Source organism: Glycine max, chromosome 8, assembly GCF_000004515.6.
Source record: "Glycine max cultivar Williams 82 chromosome 8, Glycine_max_v4.0, whole genome shotgun sequence".
NCBI lineage: Eukaryota > Viridiplantae > Streptophyta > Magnoliopsida > Fabales > Fabaceae > Glycine > Glycine max.
The window spans coordinates 919,385-942,864 of NC_038244.2; the positions used below are offsets into that span (position 1 = coordinate 919,385).

Genomic DNA, 23,480 nt, shown 5'->3' on the forward strand with positions numbered 1-23,480 from the left:
CACTGATGATTCTCTATTTGTATAGTGAGAGATCAAACCTTATTATATACTTAAAGATTCCAAATTATTAATCAATTATGTCATACCTTCAACGCATATTTACTTTTTTTTTCTTTCACATTTATATTTCTTTAGTTTAAATTTTTGTTTTGGAAGGGATTCATGGTTTAATCTCTTTGTAAGGGATCATCTCGACCTAAAGTACTAGATCAGTTCAAATTGTGAAATGTTGATTAAAGTTAATTAATTAATTTATTATTTGCAACGTCTTGGTTGTGTCAAAAAGTAAGTGCATCTTTAGATATTTGTTGAAAACTTTCAACGGAAAAAATACACATTCGACGCGAACACATGCAGAAATAACTACCTTGTTACTTTTGAGTAAAGGAAACAGTTTCACAAACACAACCTAAAACTACTATCACGATACATTAGAGCTCAATCTACTTGAATTTCACCTTGATCAATTTAGTTTAGATCTCAGATAAAGTCAACATTCATACCTTAGAACATTTATTACAGGGGGCAAAATTTTATATGTAGTTTCCTAATTCATTTTTTCTACTTATTCAAATGAGACGAATATTTTTTCTTATTGTTTTTAAATAATTCATCCTTTCTAATTTCTATTACATATTTTTAATCTTATTATTTTATTATTTCTGTCCTCCCTGACAGTTAAACAAAGTGTTTCTGTAGTGTAGAAAACTAAAATAGTAAGTTAATCCTAATAAAGGAAAGACATGCCATGAAATGTGAAACACAATGCAAAATGTCTTGTCTTTTCTTTGTACTTCTCTTTCCTGACTAAAAAAGCTGAAAGCAACCAACAGCCTGTCCTTATTATATCTCCTTTCTTTCCTTTCTTAAGTTTTACATAAGGGGAAGAGGCCCCATATTTGGAAAAAATGCATTTTTAAATTGTTAAAATATTTAGTTGAACCCTGTTAGCATATCATCCATACCCTTTTGGTTTCATTGCTTTTGCTCTTGTTCTCTGCCTCTCTCTCTCTGTCCTCCCCTAGTATCAAGTTCAACTTTCAATACATTATCCACACTCCTGTCTGCACAAGTCCGCAGTTTCATCTTCTTAAGTGCCAAACAAGGTATGCTTTGTAATTTTCCTTCTTTAATATTGCATACAATCCTCTCTCTTTCTGTCCCCCTTTTTTTTTCTATTTTTAAAAACATAAAAGAAGGGGGGAAAAAATCTGGTTCCTTAATTTGACTGCCAGGGGAGGTTTTGGTGGTGAACGGAAGAAGTAAGCTTCCTTCAGTTACAGTTGTCTACAACACTCACTTCTCTCTCTTTTTATGTGTTTTTTGTTTTTATTTTCTTCCTATTTGACATCTATTTGCTTCATTATATTCTGTAGCAACTTAATTGTAACTCCGATTTCCTTGGAACTCTTTCAACTTGGCTGCTGTTGTTAGTCATTATTACGTATTTTCAACACTCTCTGGTGCAGGTTCTTCTCTCTCTCTCTCTCTCTCTCTCTCTTGCTAAATACGGACAAACAAATATTCAATATAGTTGTATAGCCTATTTTATGGTTGTCTCTCTCTTTTTTTTATAATAAATCTCCTCTATAAGTTGTCATTTTGAAAATCTTGTTGATAGAATTTCGGCTGGTGCATATTAATCGCTTTAATGTGTTTTTACTTCCATAAAGTTTGGTTCACCTTCTTTTTTTTCTGAGTGTGTAGTCCAATGTTTCTCCCCACTTAAATTTTCTCTTTTCAATTTTCATGCAATTGATTAGAGGGCCATCTTGGTGTGGTATACAGAAAGGTGAGCAAAGAAAGACTGAAAAAGTGCAAGTGTTTATGGATTGGAATTTGAAAGCACCTTCTTGGGATTTGAGTGAAGTGGATCAGGCAAACTTACCCAACATGGAAACAATGGAAGGCTCAAGCAGATATGGAATGTATAGAACTAAGGGGGAATTTTCTGTTGACTTGAAGCTTGGCCAAGTGGGAAATTCTGGCAGGGAATCATCAGTGTTGACTAAGTCCAAAGATGGTGGTGCTGTTGGAGTCTCCAAAATGATATCCTCATCTTCTTCAGGGTCAGCTAAGAGAGCTCGTTCCCTTAGCAACGGGACACAAACAGTGTCATGCCTTGTGGACGGGTGCCACTCTGATCTCAGTAACTGCAGAGACTATCATAGGCGCCATAAGGTCTGTGAAGTCCATTCCAAGACTGCACAGGTCACAATTGGAGGCCAGAAACAAAGGTTCTGCCAGCAGTGTAGCAGGTACATGTTTCATATGATATTTCTCATCATTTGCTCTCTTAATTAATTAATGTTTTTACTATTTTTTTAATTTGTATCATGTATAATTTGATCACCGGAGTTAGAAGTAGGTGTTAAAGTTTAAAGAGATTATTTAACAACCAAGTCCTCACATTGATAAATGAAATTTGAACTCACCGAATATGAACCAACCGGCAACTGGACCATTAGACACCTATTCTTTTAATTTAGGGATCATTAGCAATGAGGGGGAGGTAGAACCGAACCGTAGAAGCACAATCCTCAAAAAAAAAAGAAAAAAAAAGAATCTCAATTGATGGAGTCTATTCTGGAAAATTCTGGCTGATTAATTAAGATAATTCCCAAGACTTGTAAATGGTAAATTAAAATTGACGATAAGTATGATGCTAATTTAGGAGAGCACCCTCTCTGATGTACTATAGGCTATAGTTATAATTGTACTTGATGGATGATGCGGTGTATTATTGAGTTGATAAATCCTGATTAGATTGGATGGCGTGTTGAGATGACATTTAAGCTGATTGTGGGTTTGTGTTGTGTAGGTTCCATTCACTGGAGGAATTTGATGAGGGGAAAAGGAGCTGCAGGAAGCGGTTAGATGGGCACAACCGACGGAGAAGAAAGCCACAACCAGAAGTTGTTCTAACGCGGTCTGCTAGTTTTTTGTCGAATTACCACCAAGGTTAGCTTTGAGTTCTAGCTAGACCCCTATGTGACATCACATAGGTACACAAATCTTAAAAGAGTAATAAATTACACAATGCACTTTCATGTCCACTGCCTACTACACACAAAACACTTTTGCTTTTCTTTCTAGTGTTTCTGTCTAAGTGTAGTTTACTGTTTTGTTTAAGTATCTTATCCTGTGTCACGCCCCAATTTCTTCCAAGGTCTTGACATTTCTCGACAACAAACACATAACATAGTACATCAATTATTGGTTAGGCACGGCCACCTATACCCAAGACCCTCTCCCACACACATCATGATATATATCATTTTTTTTCAGAAAATAATTCATACAGATTTTACACGCTTATCCAATTATAAAGTATCAGATTTTAGTACATCAATTATTGATTAATTATGCAGAAATCAAACTCTAAAAATAATAAATTACTAATGTATTTCTTTTGTTTCATTAATTGTCGTTCTGGTTATTTCATAGGAAATAATAAAATTTAATAAATAGATAAAAAGAGAACAATAATTTTATAGAATTAATCTTATCATTATTAATTCATTCTTAGTTTTTGTTGCTCGTATCATTAATTATAAGAAATATAAATAAAAAAATATAATTAATGTTACATTAAAAAATTTAAATAACGAGATAAATTTTTTACATGATGATTATGATGGGATGGACGGATAGAGGGGGAAAATAATATTTTCCTTCCTTGACTTGCTATATATTACAGTAGAAACTAGAAAGTCAATGATTAAATTTAGTAGTACTTTTATCAGGCACACAATTGCTATCTTTCTCAAGTTCACATGTGTACCCATCCACTACTGTGGTGAATCCTACTTTGGGTGGAGTTGTTACTTCTGGTGATGTAAGGCTTCATGGGCAGAACCACCACCACCACCAAATGCATTTGGTTGATAAACAGGACCTGTTTCTTGGATCTTCTCCAACCGGTTACAAGGAAGGGAAGCATTTGGCATTCATGCAAGGTGACCACACCCTCAACAACCAGAGCCCACATCTTCCAGGTGCTTCCGTGGGCCCGGCCCAGATGTTTCTTAGGACCAGCCCGTATTCAGAAAGCGGTGGATTGAGATGCAAAATGTTCTGCGATAGCCTAACAGGTTCGGCCCACGGCAACACCTCTCGTGCTCTCTCTCTTCTGTCATCACCACCACAGCCGCACAGTCCTGGAAATGGATTAAACCAAATGGTGAACCCTCACTCGCCACTTATGCAACCCTTGGGCCTGAGCCTGCATGATAACAGCCTGGGCTCCGTGGACCCGGTTTTGGGCCCCAACGGGAGTGACCATTCCTCATCAATGCATCACATAGGTTCTAATGGATCCCAGGTGAATGAGGCCCCTCCACTATTTCCCTTTCAATGGGAATAGACTTCAATTATAAGGACTCGTCCTTTGGTTGTTGATTCTTTCCCTCGTACTATTTCAATGTTCAATTTATCTTTTAATGAAGGCAATGAACTATATCCATCACGTTTAACAAAATGGTGTGGAAATTTTTCATGTCTTTAAAAGTGATGAGTTTGTTGCTGTGCACCATCAAAAACTATATTTCCTCCACTTTCTTGTCTTTCCATTTTATATTCTTTGAAGCAGCACCACATTTCAATGTGCCAGTGCATAACTTACAAAACGCACAATTTTTTATTTATTGAAGTAATGGTGCTGATTTACCCACAAGACTCTGATATCAAAATTATAAAAAGTATGAGTTGAAAATTAACAAAAATTAGAAGGAAAATGTGTAACTCTTAGGTGAATGCATACCAAAATTTTCTCCCTTGCAAGGTAGTATGGGAGTGCCATTCTCGTGTATTAAGGGAATGATACATTACATGATCATCCCTTCGTGTCATTCTCACTTATTATTAGTTGGTATTTTAGGAGGTATGTTTCCATTTGACGTAGGTGCATGGTTTTTTCTAGCCATGAAGCAAACGTTGAGCCCATTCTTTGATCTTTGAAGTAATTGGGTCGTTTAGATGCAAGTTGGCCCAAAACAAATGGGTTCAATATTTGAAATTTATTGGACTCAGAAAAGAATTTTGTACTCAAATGTATTTCAGGTTTAGTAGGTCATCTTTTATAAATAAATAAAAAATATAAGTAATTATAAGAAAATAAAATGAGAATGTAAAACGAATTGCGTTTTTCTCATCGACTAAAATTAACTTATGTATTTAACTTTTGTAGAAGTCCTTTCATCTAGTTTCTTCAAAAGCTTAAGTACATGAGTTGATTTTAGCATATTAATTGAAGAAATTCAATATATTTTACCTTCTTTTTTTATAAGTATTTATAAAGAAATTTATTCAAACATAACGTAAATTCAAAATTTTAAGGATAAGAAATAAAATACAAAAACTTACTTATATGTAATTTTTCCTAAAATGGGAGAAAACATTTATTCACCCTTAAGGTATGAATAAGTTTGCCACTGTTAACATACATATCTTTGCATTTTACAAAGTAAATGATAAGAATAGTCATAAAGCCTTAAACTGTTTAGGCGCATGCATGTAGGGTAAAGTTTCACTTTGAAAAGTATTTTTCAAATGCTATCTTAGTAAGTTGTTAGATATAAGTTATTTAAAATACAATTGACTTTAACATGTATGTGAGATTATTGTAACATTGTAACTTAACTGGTCGTCTCACGTTTGAGTTATAAATATACAATTATATTAAATATCCAAATTCAAAGTGGTAGCTTTACATAATAATTTTACTTGATTCGATAAAAATTGCTTTCAGTACAAAAAAAATGCATATAATCTAAAAAAAAATTATGCTAAGTAGGAATTGATATTGGCACGGCTCAATCATATCAAAGAATCCAACCATCACCCAATCATTAGGAAATTTGATTTGATTGAACTGTTCCAACATCCCCACATACTCCTCCAACAAAAGAAATTACTATAAACATTAACATTTTCTACCTTTGTGTATGAAGAACATAGGCTTGAGTTCCGAGCTATGTCATCTTCCAGCAACGAACCAAATATCAGGAATAAGGGTCTTGAAGTGGATTGCTTCCTAAGAGAAGAAAGCGGATGGAATATATAGGGGAGATTTTGAATTAAATTAGGATGGTTGAGAGGTCAATATGTATCAATTATTATATAAATTTCCATTACATCCTATACCTACATTATAGTTGATGATTATATTAAGTCCACAAAGGGGTTTCATTCCTAACTGGTTTTCTAATCGAATATGTTTTAAATAATGTTTCCAACACCGTGCCAACTACTTGCCATTATTCAAATCTATCTCTTCTTCCACCCTCCTCCTGGAGGAAAAGGGAATAATAATTAGTCTAATTATTTGAGGATCCCTTATTTTTCAATACATAATTTTGTTGAGTTCATGGAGATTGGTTTATGATAAATTGAACCAATAATCTTATTCTTATCTTACCTTTATTTTGCAATTCAAGTGGCCATTTTTAACATTAACATATCATTAATACAACTTTAGATCCATGTCCTAATCCCCTCATTAATTAGGAATTTTCCAGCTCACTTAATATATGAAAGTGGAGTCGTAGCATTTTATATCCTAAAATGGTCCACTGCTGCAATTGAAATATTTTTAAATCTTTTTTTTCTTCACTAGAAACTTGTCTCTCATGATTTTCTTTTGCCTAAATGTGAAATAATATCCATTATCCAACTACGTCAACAATTATAACTGGGAGCTAGTAGCATCTAAAGTAGCTCCTATGAAGATTTTTGGTCGAAATGATCCAATGATGCTACTGTTAAGGGTGGAGTCAATGTCATCACACAGGGCATGTCAATCTCAATATATCACAAAGATAGATAAACGTGTTTGACAACAAATCCCGCATTAAGAATTAAGCTGACTTTAAAGAATCTTTGACTAAGTAAGTGGGGAAGGCCTCTTTGCGTCTTGCCCTTTGGCCTGGCGGCACCACCCCCTGATTCTGGGATCTACAGTCAGATTTTAGTTCTCACCATTCAACAATGCGGTCTCTGTACGGTATATTGTTTTAGTATCCTATTTTTTCTTCTTAATAACTTGGAGTTAGCTTTCCTAGTATTTTAATTATTGATAACCGCAAAATATAAACTAATTTGATAGTCAATTTGAATTAATAAATGAGTGTAATTTCTTTACTTTATTATTGTTTTTAATGAAATAATGAATAAATTAACATCTTTGTTATTTTTTATTAGCAAAATGCAAAAGAAGAAGATTTCAAGTGTTTTAGAGAAAAAAATTGATGTAAATACAGAAAGAAAAATTAAAAGAATTGAAAAGTCTGCTTAGCGTGCAAGACAGACCAGCGCGCACTCTTGCTTAGCGCAACACACGTTTAGCGTGAAAAAGGCCCACAAAGAAGCCCAAAGGTGCATTTAGCGCAAAAGCCCGTGCTAAGCACGAAGTCAGCGTGACAATTAAGCCTATATAAGGAGGAGAAAACAGAAGAAAAAACACACGGAGTCTCACAACCCACGCACTGGGTCTATCCCTTAGGGAAAACCCTCTTTCTTTAGTCATCCATCATCTTCTTCCATCCACCTCACCCCCCTAAAGGGTAAAAGTCTCTCATAACAATGAGAGGCTAAAACTCCCCTTAGTTAGGGCCTGACAAGTCTAAAAAACCAATAAATATATTGTAATGCTTCATATCTATCAATGCAATCAGGTATTTTCTTTCTTATCATCCTTTCTTATTTTAATTTCATGTATCATTCATTCTTATATTATCTTTAGGGGTTAGTCGCTCGGGAGACAATAATCTTTAATATAAATACAATGAAGGTCTTATATGCGTTAGTTTTAGGGGTTATTTATTGGAAAATGGTAATGTCTACACAAACTCGAAAAGGGTATCTCAATATTGCATTTTTAGGGATAAAGTTACTTTGTTGTGTCTCTGCATACATCTTTAGTAACTTTATCCTTAATGTTGTTTATGATTCCATCTTTGCAGAGGGATTTGTGAGAGAAAATACATAAATTAGACTCTTCATGGTGAGATGGTGAGGGATCCAAGTTGAACATATTAATAGATGTGGGTAGAAAAAATTCACCAAATAGAAAGATCTAAAATAATAATGTCAGTCAAATAAGACATGTTAGGTCCCAACATTATCACCTTTTAATTCAAATATTTTATCTTCTATTTTCTTTTATCTTTATCATCTTTTAATTCAAATATTTTATCTTTTCTATCTTCTATTTTTATCTTTAAATATTTATCTTTTCTTCTAAATTTTTATCTTATCTCCTATCTAACAATTATTATTGACACGATGGAAGTCGATGCTGAACAGTGAACATTAACATTAAGCGTAAACCTAAAGCTTAAAACAGTGCATCAAAGTCTCCTATCAATTAAAATGGACCGTTGAAGTCGAGTATAGAGACATTTTTTCACAAGTTTCAGTTATAGATTGTACTATTTTTCTCATTCAATTATTATTTGTATTGAGAAACATTAAATGTTGCTTATAAGGCCCAAAGTTTTGTGATTGTTTGGCAAACTAGTAGAATTAATTCTTTCCAACATTCCACAGGTTGTAACGTGAAGTTGTGATTCAAAATAATTTTAATTACACGTTACAATCACATTCACCAATTCAATTTTTCTTTTTTCTCTTTTTTATCAAAATCAATTTTACCAAACTATAAATCAAATGAATTCCCAATCATTCATTCGAGACAATAGCCTTCTTAAGCAGGCTTACAGAACAATTTCTTTAAAAGGCAATTAAATTGCACACTATTCCATTTATATTTAAGTACCTCTCGTGTAGCCTGAATGGAGGTACACGACAAAGAGGTCAACATGTATAAACCATGGATGTACTGGAATTTGAATAACCTCTCATTCTTTGTACACCGGATACAGAACATCTTTATCTTTATACATTACAGTGAGACAGAAAGTAACTCACGACTGCTTGAATTATCACCATGGGAAAAGTGTGCATGGTAACATCATCTAAGAAGAACTACCCATACCCTGTCCTATGGAAACTTCAAATCACAACTCAAGTGAACTCGAGCATCTCTTTAGCACATGCCTTCAAATAGTTAATAAAAAACGGGGGTAGAAATAGAAAGTGATACAAACCTGATTGGTTATCCACCTAATACCTGTTGAAAAGGATACTGGCCAAGTGGATAAATGTTTGTTGTCACCTGGCATTTAGGATTTCTATTTGTTTGCAACAAATGGGTAAAAAGGGAGAAACAGCGGATCTATCCAATTGGGAGTTAAAAATAATAATGCCCAAAGCTCAGAAGATGCATTTCATCTCTGAACATATCACTCCAGTCAATTATATAGAACATGATGTTTTAAGCCAATTCTTTCAGCAAGGAATACAAAGAAAATACAAAAAGCTTGCTCTCTTTGTTTTGATTCTTATTTCCATACAAGCAAAACTCCAAGCTAACAGATACATTGAAGAATAACAAAAAAGAACATCAAACAGAAATACCCAAAGACTTCTTAAACTTCTCAACCTCCAAATATACGGTGGAATAAGGAAGGAACTCTGAGTAATGGTCTCTGCTCAGATCGTTTATAGCAACTGCAAGTTTGGGGATTTCTAAGATTTCTTCATGGGTCAAAGTCCTCACATACCTGGCTGGATTTCCTGCCCAAAGTTCACCGGTTGGAATTCGCCTCCCTGGTGGAACTACTGACCCAGCTTCAAGGATTGACTGCGTCTCCACCAATGAACCTTCCATGAGGATGGAATGCTGCCCAATAATGCACTCTGGCTCAATAGTGCAGGACCTCAACAGGCTGTATGCTCCAATTGTCACGTACCTCTCTATTGAAGTGTCAGCTGGAAGGCCTGTTTCTCAGAAGAAAGCTTAAACAATGAACAAGCATACATTCACAAGTCGTAATTAAGCCTATCCCATATGAATTTTTCAAGGATCGCAAATTAAATTAGCAAACTGCAATGTAATTCAACTCCACTTAACAGTAAACAATTGCAAAGAAGTATGCTGATGACTAACTCTCCACTTAAAAGCAAACGGCTGAATAACGAATATCACATTCTAATATTATTTTAAAACAAGCATAAAAAATATTTCTAGAACCCTAGAAGAAACTCAGCCCACAACGGTATAAATGTATAGAAAATTGGAAGGGAGGTTGTAAGTGTCAGACTGGACCATTACATAGACCAATAATAGTGGTAGAATCAAAATTACTTCATTATTGTTTGGGACACAAAACCCACTACAAGGTGCCCCAGTGCCAGACAGGTGCAGACTGAAAATAACAAGCTAAATGACCACAAGTATCGTTGCTCCAAACAAATTTACATTTCTCAAACAACACAAAAACATTTAAGTATTTCTTTGACTTAATAGTGTCCACCCAAGCCACCTAAAGATCCAAGCCCTGTCACAGTAAAGTAATCAGATCAAACAAGCATCTGTGTAACAAACTCCACTTCAACCTCATCATCACTCTTTAAAAATATTTACGCAATTCTTTTGACCCAATATAAGAATAAGATAGATATTACACTCTTGAATGATATTAGAAAATTATTAAATCCTTCTTATCTGTGCAGGAAAGGAAAAGCAATCTTGCTCTAAGTATTTAAGGAGATTCACGCAGATGCCAACTAGTAAGTTAAGGACTCAAGGCCAAGCAATGAAACAATATTTCATTCAAAAATACTATTTGGTACAACACTGTTGGACGGAAGTTTTACACAAAACAAGTGACATGATTTCACCCAAAGCTTCTTGGATTAGGCTCTTCTAAAATGAATAGAGATAACAATATCATTTGAGAAAAATCAACTGTTGATTCTTCATATTTCAACACATTCATAATTTGTCATGCATATGCACCCAATATCGACCACTGATTTTACCATCAACTACTGAAACTATTTATTTTATCCTCTAAAATGAATTGCTCACTTTAAGCAACAAGTGAGATCAAAGTTTGTTTGCTTGTTTTTATTATTTAAATGTAGGCTTTGTTTGGATAAACTTTTAGAAGAGAAAAAATAGCACGGTAAAATGAATTGAACTTCTCCCATGAGTTAAAAAGCAATTACTGCATTTAACTTTTATAGAATCCCTCTCCATTTAATTTGTCCAAAAGCTGAAGTGCGTAAGTTGGTTTTAGCTTACGAGAGATACTCAATTCATTATGCTTTCTTATATTCTTCTCCAATACGTGATTATGGAAAAGATTATCCTAACGTGGCTTTATCCAGTGAAATACATAAGCCACACTCTATTGGGCAACAATTTGATGTTAGAACTTACAAGTTAATTAAGTACCCAACATAGTAGTGTGATTACTATGAAGCACACCGAGGAAGGAACGTCAAGCATGTTTACAAGTTACACCGGTTTTTCTGAAACACGAATTTTAGGAATTTGGTACCAACAAATAGCAGGCTTTACTTAGAGAGACAAAAACGAAATTCACGTATTCATTTTCAATGAAGAGAAAGAAAAGGGGAACGAAAGTGTTGGAATGGGAACCAAACCTGTGGGAGAGGACCAAGCCGCGTGAAGAACGGAGCGTTCCTGGACGTTGGAGCAGAATCCGATGCTGATCTTGTTGAGATCGCCGCGGAGGACGCAACCGGGCCAGACGGAGGCTCCGTCCCAGACGGTGACTTGGCCGGCGAGGACCACGTTGGGTGCCACGTAAGCATCCACGGCAACTTTGGGGAGCCACTGCCCCAACGGGATTATCTTCCTCTGCCCACGGTAGTCCCACTTCACGCGATCCGCCGACGGGGTAATCGATGTCGGCGCATCCGTCGAAAAAGCGCGTTCTGCTGTCAGCAGCTGAGGCTGCACGTGGGGCCTTGCTAGCGCGTGTGCGCTTCTTAGGGCTCTCTTGGAGAAGCGTGCTAGATTCGCCATTTTAGAAGAGTGAAACCGGAAAATGAGAGTGAGGTAAGGGGGGAATGTGTTTGTGGGCTACAGAGACAAATAGGTATGTAATGTGCTCGCTAAACGTGTCAGCATTCGGGATTCGCTATTCAAATTATTTTTATTATTCATTTTAGTTTTAAATATATTTTTCATTCAATAAAAAAAATTACCTTATCTATAAATCATGTTTATTTTTTTTTTTTATCATTATTGTTAATTCTCTTCATTACAACAAATGTCATTATTGTTAAGAGACTGAAAATCTCATCATGTTACATCACATATCTTTAAATTCTAAAAAAAAAAATATATAATTTATATAAAACAAAAAATTTTGCCATGTTCCCCTTTTTTTTTTCTTTGTTTTATCTTACACTCTTGAGGGCTATGGCCCTATGGCCTATGACCTATGAATTTTGGGTTTTGTTTCCAAGTTACGAATACTTACATTTTAAATCTTTTACCTCTCATTTTTCATTTTATGTATTTGGATAAAAATAATTCATTAGGAATTTCGTTTTTTATAATGATTTATTCTAAAGTGATCATTTCATAGAGTAATTTTTATCTTTTGAAATGAGCATTCTAAACTATAAATAAATACTCAAATTATTTTAAAAAAGTTATTCTAAAATATAAAATTTATGTTTCAAAATGATTATTCCAAAATAAGATAATACAAACTATTTCAAAATAATTATTCTAAAAAGGTAATTTTTACTTTCTAAAGATAAAAATAAATATTTTAAAATTATTATGAAAAAACAATTTCGAAAGGTAAAAATTATCTTTTGGAATAATCATTCAAAGATAAAATACTTTAAGACTATTTTAAAATCATCTTTTTATAAGTAAAAAAATTGACTTAATATTCATTTCAAAAATATTGTTTCACAACATATATTACTGGTCACACCAGAAACCCAAAATCCATTAGTGTTGGCGCAACATCGTGGGAAGGGTACTAGGGTTGACATGGTGGAGGACTGTCATGGGAGGGTAAAAGAGGTGTCATCGTGACATGAGTATGCTTAGAGAGAGGTGTCATTATGTGTTAAGGTTACGATTAGTTTAAAGAAATTATTAGGATATTTTAATCTTTTCAAATATTTATGGGAGATAGATGGTACAATATGAGAGATACATGATTCAAATGGCTACAAATTTGGATCCCAAGATGGACTTGGATTTAAAATTGTGGCAATTACATTGGCATCCTTAGCCTCACATTTAAGACTAGCTCGTGTAGAATTTAGCGCAATTGCCGTTACGTATGAAGTAAAAAGAAGCGATGACGTGTAGCAGTGGCATTGGCCCCATTCGAATCGGCTTAAAGTTCTGCTCTCCCACGTTCAGCCAACGTTCCTTCTCTCTTTCTCTTCTCACCGGCTGGTCACCGGCTTCTTTCATTCTCCGACCGCCCCTACCCCCTTCATTCCCGATTGCTTCGTTCGGGAACATGTCCAGTCACGCTGCTTCTTCTTTAAGGACCGCTTCCTTCTGCAATAGCCCCACGCGCCCCAAGAACAAATCCTATGCCTCTGACCATTCAACGCCTCACTTCATTGCTCGTAAAACCTTTTCCTCACCGCGCATCATGTACCTTCTCCTTTTTTCTTTTTCTTTCCATCTTCTATTGCTCTTCTCATCTATCTATCTGTGCCTTTTGCCTTCTGGACAAATGTTTCATGTTGGCTTAAATTATAATTAAATTCTCTTCATACAGCTGGAGATATAGGATGAGTTATGTGATTATCTGAGAAGGAAGGAAATGTGGTGGATTTTATCCTCCGCTAACAAATAAACTAACATTTTTCAATTAAAAATAAATTCTCTCAGTGTACAAGTTAGAATAGTTTTGTTCTGTGCTTAACGATTTGTATATTCTTTAACAATTAACCATAACATTATTAGGATTTTCTTTTTCAACTAGGGTGTTTTTAAATACATTTTAATTTTTTAATCTATCATTTATTCTATATATATATTTTTTAAAATTATTTTTTATGATTTTAAATTATACTATGATTATGTATACAAAAAAATTATAATATGATTTATATATTAAACATTTAAATAATATAAAATACATGCTTATTCTGTCCATTCCAGAAGCTAAAATATGATTCCAAAGATGAATGCAAATTGAAATATTATAATCAATAGCTGCCTGTTCCTGTGAATATTGATTTTCACATAATGGAGGACACATTTTCTCATATTTAGCTAATTGATTCATTACATGGAGTTAATGATTAATGCAGCATTCAAAAGGCATCTGTTAAATGCTTTCAAATTAGATTCATTTTAAATTTTACACAAATTTGTGATGGCTTCCAGCTTTGATATGTTAGAAGAGACGAGTCAGTAAATGGTTATTATGGTTTTATCATTTAAATCATGTGATGATGGCGCCATTGTTTTCTACTTGGAAATGGATCAGGGAAGAGAGAACTGTGAAATCATTGCGGCTTTCAAAGGCATTGACAGTTCCTGAAACAACAACCGTCTATGAAGCTTGCCGTAGAATGGCTGCTCGCAAAGTAGATGCTCTGTTACTCACTGATTCCAATGCTTTGCTCTGTGGAATCCTCACAGACAAGGTAAGTATTGGACTTCTTTTTATGACTCATGCAGAAGAAACAAGAAAATAGACTATAGTATTGGGACTTTTGTTTGAATTTGTGCAGTTTTTACTTAAATTTACATACATAACTTGCTATTCTAATTTTGTGGTTAAAGGATATAGCAACAAGAGTTATTGCTCGTGAGGTTAATCTCGAAGAAACACATGTTTCCAAGGTTATGACAAGGAATCCAGTATTTGTCCTTTCTGACGCTCTTGCTGTTGAAGCCCTCCAAAAGATGGTGCAAGGTTGGTATTACTCGGAGATAGGCACATGCTAATTTCTATTTCTGTATGGTGCCATTGGAATAAGTACAAAGATCATTTATGTTTTCAGGGAGGTTCAGACATTTACCTGTGGTGGAGAATGGAGAAGTTGTTGCCATACTTGACATAGCAAAGTGTTTGTATGATGCCATTGCCCGTATGGAAAGGAAAGCTGAGAAAGGAAAGGCAATTGCGGCAGCAGTTGAAGGTATCGAAAAACACTGGGGAACATCTACTCCTGGTTTGTACAGTTATTTTCTTTTTTGTATGCCTAATTTTTATTTCTAATTATTGGATGGCGTAGTTAATTAGGTTGCCACTTTCTACAAGTTGTTTTTTTTCATGCTCATTTGGTCTTTGTGCAGGCTCCAATTCGACATTCATGGAGACTCTTCGGGAGCAGATATTTAAGCCATCTTTGTCTACAATTATTCCTCAGAATTCAAAGTAGGTAATACCTTCTTTTGTTTTAGCTGAACAAAAGTTGTCTCAGATTTAATTTGTTTTCGTGTTTGGAGTTGTTATACCAAGTTAATTCAGCAGATAGTGGCACTTTCCAGGGTTGTAACAGTTTCACCAACAGACTCAGTTTTGACGACAACAAAGAAGATGCTTGAACTTCGTGCAAGTTCAGCTGTTGTGACGGTTGGTGACAAACTTTGTGGTATTCTTACGTAAGTGTCTTGCTGTGGACATTGCCACCAGTCCCCTTTTTTCTGAAAAGTTTCACACTTTTGTACTTTTGCCTTGCACTGAAAAATTAAATTTTTGTCAACGTTTATCATCGGAATAGTTTTGATGAACTATAACCTGCATACGAATTTCAGTTCAAAGGATATCTTGATGCGGGTAATAGCACAGAGTCTTCCTCCATCGTCAACTCTTGTTGAGAAGGTACATCTAGATCTGGTGATGTTAGGACCATGTTTTAGACGGAAAAGTTGTCTCTCCGAGCGTTCGATCAATTATCGTTTCTACTCCCTCTTATTTGACATATAGTCAACTCTATCTACAGGTCATGACTCCAAATCCAGAATGTGGAACAATTGATACACCAATAATCGATGCACTTCACACTATGCATGACGGAAATTTTTTGCATCTTCTTGTGGTTAATAGAGGTAATATAGATAGATAGTATACGGGATGGGGAACAAGTTCTTGCATAAACAATTTCTGATTTGGGTGGTTGAAAACAGATGGCATTGTTGTTGCTACGGTTGATGCGATTCATATCACGCATGCTGCTGTGGCGACAGCTAGTCAGGTATGCTTTCTCTGACTGTGTTTATACCCACTAAGGTTGACTACATGAAACTTCTATTGAATCCTGTTTGAAATGGTGTATGAGGATGTTTATTTGTAAGTAATAGCAAATTGTTGTCAGCAAAACTTGATACTTTTCATGTTCTTAGTTGATTGTTTTGATGTTAAACTAAATTCAGGTTATGACAAAAAAACAACAAGTAAATTCAGATTCAGATATGAATATGTATTGATATCTAAATATGTATGCAGATTAATGATGAGTGGGTCTTCAGTGAGCATTTTGGTTTTAAACCTGGGGAAAATTGCCACCTTTAATTTTTACCCATTTGCTTAAGCTTCTTGCGAATATAATTAAGAATCTGAAAGCTCGATAATTGATTAGTAACAAAAGATTAACCAATGTTGACTATTTTTTTTAAATGTGCTTAAAACATGGAACTGGGTATGAAGAAGAGAAAAGGAGGTGGCATATCATACTAATGAAACGATGATGTATGAATTGAAAACCAAATGAAATCAGAGGGCACTTATTCAACTGTTTTTCCCTCTCCTACTTGCAATGTGTAGCTCCCAAAACAAAAATAAAAATATTCAACTGTTTTTCTCAACTTATTCTGAAATTGTTTCTTTCACTTAACGGGTTTGGAGCATTGCTGATGTTAATGTTGAATAGGCAGACAACATGGCACCGAAATTCATTTTTTTTTCAGCTTCCATGATCTTTTTTTTTTTTTTCATTTGTAATGACGGTATCATTTTCTTCACTAATTAGGTCGGAAATACTCCCAATTTTAACAGCGAAGCTGCCAACTCCATGATACAAAAAATTTGGGATTCGGCCATGGCCTTAGCTCCAAATGAGGAGGAAGAGGATTCACAAAGGTTATAAATATGTATATATATGCGTCGATGTTGTTAGAAAAAATATTTTCAATATTTTAAGTTTAATTTGATATTATTATTGGCATGCCAGCGAGACTTCCTTGAAAATGATTTCTGAGGGAGGAGAAACAGGAAGATCCATTTCTTATCTTGCGTCAAGCATGCAGAACGCATTTTCCTTCAAATTACAAGACAGGAAGGGCAGATTGCATAGGTTCACATGCGGTATGTTAACTATTACATGTTTCCAATCATGTCTTTACGTACATGTGTGTTTTCACTCTCAAGTCTCATCTATCTCTTTTAGCATGCAAAAGTGCCAATGATGGTTACCTGAGTCTCAGTTGAATGTGACTGGTTTGCATGTCTTCAATCTATTGATGCGTAAATCTGCTTCTTGATTAAAATTTTGAGTAATGTTAGCTGCACATATTGTACAGCCCATATAATTCAAACAGCGGATTATGCTTTATTAGTATTGATGACTAAAAGACAGAAAGAGAAGGAGAAACAAAATTGATAGCTTGGGACTGTGGTAGGGATATGCAAAGACATATGCATACTTGGGTTTTTGTTTTGATGAAATAAATAACAATGCATTTTGAAAAATAAAAGGAGAGAAAGAAAGGTGGTGATAATGGGTATTCTGTAATCTGTACAAGAAACTTGTTTATTGCCCGATGTAGCTCTATTTCACCTTTCAAGCTAACTATACATTACGTAAAAAAGTGTAAGTTGAATGATTTGTGTGCTTGTATGCAACTTAAGATACTCGGAGCTTGGCAGAGGTTATAACGTCCGTCATTCAGAGAGTCGGTGATGATATTGACCCCATGGACCTGCCCCAAATTTTGGTAAGTTTCAAGATGTTATATTTATATTCTTCAGTCAGTTTTTTTTTTTCTCGTTTTCCTAATGCAAGCTGGTCAATTTTTTTTGAAGTATGAAGATGAAGAAAATGATAAAGTTGTACTGGCTTCGGACAGTGATCTTGCTGCAGCTGTGGACCACGCAAAGACGGCTGGTTTGAAGGTATGACTAAATGGAATTGGGGGAAGGGGTGCGTGAAGAAAAATTATATTTAGATTAATGAGTCTTTTTCGTTTTTTTTCTTTAAAAAAAAATGTATGGGAATAGCAAAATCTAAAATGTTTATTGTAAGTATCAAGAATCAATTGTCTTAAAAGGTGAAAGAACTTAAATGTGGGGATAGAATAAAGGTTAAAGGGATTACCTTAGATACGTTCAACTGAAAAACTGCTTCATAGCATTTTAGCGAGCAATCATCTAAAGCTTGCTGTCATTTGAGTGGGATTTGGAGCTATCATCCATGAATAATCATGGTAGTATTTGTGGGAATCTGTATCAGATAAGTTTGACTTAATTTGATGATGAATTTTGTAGGGACTGAGATTGCATTTAGACTACTCTGGAACACATGGTTATGGAACTGATTCAAGTTCATTAAGTTGGAAATATGCTAATTCAGAAGCATGGGCATCGGCATACAGTGCCATTGCTGCTGGAGCTGCAGTTGTTGCTGCCTTAGGTCTATTGGCGTTTGTGAGGCGAAGTCAATGATAGGAAGAAGCGAGTTTTTGTTGGGGGTAGAGGCCAAAACTGAAATGAGGCCTGTTGGAACTTAGGAGGAGGGGCATACTTTTAGCACTTGCCAATCTGTAAGTTCTAACATTTTGTATATCCACTTGTATTCGAAAGGAAGGAACAACGTTTTTATTCTGCTGTCTATAAATGCTACTTGCAGCTTGTAAATTTGTAATTCACTGGTTTAGAACCCTCAAACATGACAATTTAATAATTGTTAGAAAAATTCTGACGATTTTACATCATCGCTTTCGATTTTGTGGCGACGTTAGAAAAATTACTCTGCAACTAACTGCATGGCCTAAAGCATCCTATTTATAGAGGCTAAAAAGTGGACTTTCCATGTATAAGGATTGAAATACAAAATTTTGACAAGTGGGACCAAAAATAAGTAATTAAATCGTTCAACATGCAGCCTCGGCATGTTCACCTTAAACACGGGTGGGTCCCACACGCTGATGTCAACAAAATTTTGCTTCAATAAGGATTAAATCACTAAAACGCAGAGTTTCGTATATAATTAGAACTAAAAATTGATCCAAGTGTAGTAATCAAATAATTAATTAAACTTTCATATATATTAGTGTCTCTTTTCTATTTTTGTTTATAAGATTCAAATTTAAAATGATATTTTTTTATTTATAAAATTTAATTTTTAATAATTCTTGCATTAATTATTTTTAAATTAAAAATATCTCTCTGGTTAAAAGAAGAGAGAAAATATATTTACAAATTAGAAGAGAAATGAGTATTAATGATAAGGATAATTTTAAAAAATATTATAAATTTAAGATAAATTTATTCTTATCAATTAAATTAATTATTTTTTTAATCTTAATAAATTAAATAATTAAGTTTTATATTTTTTTTAATCTTATTCTAATATTTTATGCTTTTTAATTAGTACATTATTTTTATTAGCTGTAATGCCATTATAGTTTGTCATGTCAACAAATTAAGTTAATTATTAGATGGAATCATGATGAACAAACATGACTATAATTAAAGTATCGTATAGTTGTAGCATAGAAGAGTAAAAATACAATTAAGCTTACAAACAAATTTATCCTTTTTATAATGTCAGTTGTGACATCAAATGGATGGATGAGATTAAATTCAAAATCCAATTTCAAGTTCCCTATCCAATTACATGCATAGAGAAGCTAATATTCTTGTCGATTACATTACATGCCCAATACTAGCACAAAAAAAAAAAAATAACATCACCAATATAGTTCAATACATCCAATGGACTTTCTTTAGATTCACAACAGCTGCTTGATCTTTTTTACTTGCATTTATTTTGTGACAAGTTGGCATCTCTTCTGGTAACAAAAAAGAAAAAGAAAAATAAATGGGCATCTCTTTGCCCCCAACAAGTGTTTCTGTAATATGTTATTTTTGCCTTTTAGGCTTATTTATATTATCCAAACTTAATCACAAACTTAATAACTAAACTAAGAATGTAACATACAGAAGCTAGTAGGGCTTTAAGATCACAATTTCGACAAGGGATAAAGGAAGCAACATCCATTAGCTAGTTATTACTTAGATTCTAAAAAATAATTCAAAATAAGATTAATCAATTTTGTGATAAATAATAAAGTATTCGAAAATTTGAGTGTTGAATGCATATGAATTTTATTTGTATTTAGATTGATATAAATCCAATTTAAAAGTAAAAGATAAAGAAATAAAATAACAGAGAAATATAAGATATGAGATAAAAAAAAATTTAAAAAAAATTAAAGTGGATGAGAGGAACCTTGATTGCATGATCGAGTCCAGGGAAGCTTCAGTGATGCCACTCACAGATTGATACTCCCCAGTCCCAATCAGTATTATTAGCACGTGTGCATGAGATTGCGGAAAAGAAACACCATAGAGAATAGGGTTGTAGCTAGCTAGGAGAACAAAGTATCTGAATGAATGAAAAGAGACAGGAAAAAAAAAGTATTTAAATAAATGTGAAATACATAAAATATCAAACAATAAAAAAAAAATACACAAATTACTCTAACATCAATCAATACGTTTCATATACATAATTAGTAACATGGTTCAAAATATATATTTAAAGTGTCGTAAAAAAAGTTTTAAGTTAAAGATAATTTTATAATATTTCAAAGAACAAATACACAACAAATAATAAATTCTTAGTTCATACATGTTCTTAAATACGTAAGCATTATACTTAATTATTGAATTAACTATACAACAAAGTTAGATTCAATTTGAATGGAAACCATTTTGAACCTAAGATCCAAAAATTGATATAATTTAATGAAAAAATATTTTTATGTTATTTTATTTTTTTATATTCAATCTGTTTAATTATCAATTTCTCGATTTAATTACCAAGATTTATATTAGGTTTGGTGCATGAAGTAAAAAAATACAAGGTTGGATATCTATTTTCCAACACCATTAATTTGTGAGTAATGATAACTGGATACCCCATCATTTAAAGGCACTCCTTCAAAAAAAAAATATTTATCTCATTTTATCACATCATAATATTTATTACATCTGTATTTCTTAACTTTTTTTTCACTAATTATTGATTAACCATTGGATGTCCATATATATTTTATCTTAATTTATTGAACGAAGTGGTGTACATAAAGCCAAGGTCTACGTACGCAGTGACCTGTGAATCTCTCTGGCTGCTACTGCATCTTTTTATTTTGAAAGGTCAGGCTTCTACTTTGCTAAGGGAGTAAACTCTCTCTCACGCCTTTAATATTCTATACTATTTTCAATTTCCTCTTTTTATGATGATAAAAGAATATATTTAGTTGGTGCAAATGAAACTAAGTTTTAATTTTTTAAGAAAGTCTTCTCTCAAGTTTACAAATGAAAAAATAACTAAAAAACTATATTAAAGGTGATTTATTAAATTTTTCAACTAAAATTAATCATTAATAAAATTAATAAATATTTTATATCAATAATATACTAATAAAAAATAAAGTCTAATCAATACAAAAAAAAAGAATAAATGTACCAAATTGAAATTAAAGTGAATGACGCTATTGTTAAATAAAACTTTGAATAGGTGGTTGCGTTCAATTATAACCAATCCAGTGGTGATTTTCTCCAAAACAGTTTGGGGTTCAATTATAATAAAATAAAAAATTAAATATTTTTTTAGTCATTATAATTTATTATTTTTTTATATTTTTATCATTATAAAATTATTTTTTATTTTTAAGTTATGGTAAATTATGTTTATTTTATTTTTACTTATTAAGATATTTTAGATAATATTTTAAAGACGTATTTAAATTTATAGTAAATAATTGTGATTGAAAATATAAAAGAAGTAAATGTATATAAAAAAAAAATTGACGTAGGGCGTAGAAGTAACATTATTTGCGCGCAATTTTTCTTGGACGAAGTGGTCGGTTTCTACACAGAAACACTTTAAAATGTCTTGTATCACGGACATCCAACGTTAACATGCACCTTCTGTGTTTCACTATGCACTAAAATAAACATAATTCAATAAATAAGCCGTGCGTCTGCACTTTGCGTGCCCCTCCTCTATCAAGTGTCTACTTACTTCTATTCTAAATGAAATGGGATACTTATGAATAATATATCAAACTTGCCCAATGAAATGCCACTTCATTAATTTGAATCTTTATTATTTTGTTACATAATTTTTTTCCTTCTAAAATCCTTCATGTGAAAAAATTCCCGTGAAAAAAGCAGTAAAATTAATTTCGACCGTACAATCCTAACTTATTCCCATGTGTAATGCTATTGAAAAGAGTTTGGACACGTACACAACCCAAATCTGGAGTGCCTGAGTAGAAGATTTAGAGAAATGGACAGAAAAAATAAAACAAGAGAAATTGATAGATTTAACAAATTAATTAAGATGGATGGAAGTAAGATGTAAAATAAGCTGAATGCATGAATTAATATTTATAGTATTACTAATTCAATTAATTAGTTTTTTTTAATGTTTAATTTGGATTAAAGTTGAAAAAGTTTAAAAGATAAAAAGAGGCAAAAACTACTTTAGTTTGCTTTAAATGGATGTGATTTTTTACTTTTGTGATGAGTTTTCAAACATAATGTTAACATTGATATTGACAAATTAGTTAATCGAGTTTTATAGAAAGAATCAAATGGAATAGTATATAAATTTTGTGGCAAAAATTTCTGTAAAGATGAGTAGCCTTATATGCTTTTTTTTTTTAATTTTTTTTATTACTCAAGAAAAATAACCTTCACAAATTGACACATTTTCTTATACTACACCTTCTCTCCTCGTTTTACTCAAAATAAACCTATAAAAAAAAATATTTCTTAAACTACACTTGAGTTAGAGAGAAGTCGGGGTTGGGAACCCGACTCTTCTTCGATCATGGCTTCTTCTTTTTTTAAAAAAATATTTTTTTTATTTATTTATTTTAAATTAATTCCATTTTTAAAAAATATTATTTTCACATATTTATTGTATTTTTAATCAATCTATTTTTTTAATTATTTTATTTTTTATTTTAAAACTGTTAATAAACAATTAAAAAAATATTCTTATTATTTAAAAAATAAAATAATAATATTAAAATTTTATTTATTTTTTTAATGTGAAAATAATATTTAAAACAAGTGAATTAAATTTTTTTAAAAAAAATTAAAAAAGAATTTAATAAACAAACTCAAAACAATAGTAGTTTAGGAAATATTTTTCATGTAGATATATTTTAAAAAAATGAAGAGAGAAAAGGTGTAGTGCAAGAAAAAAAATCATATTCCCACATAACACAAACAAACGTATTATGGATTGTACGACTTCCTGTTCCAACACCGTCCCTTACCCAGACAATATTTTCGTCTAACGATTTAGCCAATTTCCATATTTATTAACATTTAAGATTCAATTTGAACCTTAACTTAGTTTTAAAA

The 23,480-nt window shown here is 32.8% G+C and overlaps 3 protein-coding genes and 1 non-coding gene across 7 annotated transcripts; 2 read left to right on the plus strand and 2 right to left on the minus strand.

Annotated features, from left to right (window-relative positions):
• Positions 1-858: 858 nt before the first annotated feature.
• Positions 859-4,555, plus strand: LOC100805328 (squamosa promoter-binding-like protein 13A). Of its 3 annotated transcripts, none has more exons than XM_006584640.3 (5): positions 859-1,106; positions 1,377-1,469; positions 1,789-2,258; positions 2,822-2,961; positions 3,747-4,555. In XM_006584640.3, the coding sequence occupies exons 3-5, from the start codon at positions 1,828-1,830 to the stop codon at positions 4,364-4,366; spliced, it is 1,191 nt and encodes a 396-aa protein (XP_006584703.1). In that variant the 5' UTR covers positions 859-1,106; positions 1,377-1,469; positions 1,789-1,827; the 3' UTR covers positions 4,367-4,555. The 3 variants fall into 3 exon arrangements, with proteins under 3 accessions (XP_006584703.1, XP_006584701.1, XP_025985259.1); XM_006584638.3 differs by having other exon boundaries at positions 860-1,106; positions 1,764-2,258; XM_026129474.2 differs by lacking the exon at positions 859-1,106 and having other exon boundaries at positions 1,133-1,469; positions 1,764-2,258.
• A 1,234-nt stretch (positions 4,556-5,789) lies between these two features.
• MIR171U (microRNA MIR171u) lies at positions 5,790-5,891 on the minus strand. Its single transcript, NR_126693.1, has one exon. It is a non-coding gene; the product is annotated as a microRNA MIR171u (primary transcript).
• Positions 5,892-9,236: 3,345 nt separating this feature from the next.
• LOC100818678 (gamma carbonic anhydrase-like 2, mitochondrial) lies at positions 9,237-11,997 on the minus strand. Its single transcript, XM_003532529.5, has 2 exons — positions 11,515-11,997; positions 9,237-9,840 (listed from the first exon to the last, which is right to left on the minus strand). The coding sequence occupies exons 1-2, from the start codon at positions 11,897-11,899 to the stop codon at positions 9,464-9,466; spliced, it is 762 nt and encodes a 253-aa protein (XP_003532577.1). The 5' UTR covers positions 11,900-11,997; the 3' UTR covers positions 9,237-9,463.
• A 1,182-nt stretch (positions 11,998-13,179) lies between these two features.
• Positions 13,180-18,795, plus strand: LOC100805867 (CBS domain-containing protein CBSCBSPB1). 2 transcript variants are annotated; one of them, XM_006584642.4, is made up of 14 exons: positions 13,180-13,510; positions 14,355-14,514; positions 14,654-14,786; positions 14,875-15,045; positions 15,170-15,251; positions 15,365-15,478; positions 15,632-15,698; positions 15,820-15,925; positions 16,004-16,071; positions 16,846-16,955; positions 17,047-17,180; positions 17,724-17,809; positions 17,898-17,987; positions 18,360-18,795. In XM_006584642.4, exons 1-14 carry the CDS (start codon positions 13,203-13,205, stop codon positions 18,534-18,536), a joined length of 1,806 nt encoding a protein of 601 aa, XP_006584705.1. In that variant the 5' UTR covers positions 13,180-13,202; the 3' UTR covers positions 18,537-18,795. The 2 variants fall into 2 exon arrangements, with proteins under 2 accessions (XP_006584705.1, XP_006584706.1); XM_006584643.4 differs by having other exon boundaries at positions 14,875-15,012.
• Positions 18,796-23,480: the final 4,685 nt, after the last annotated feature.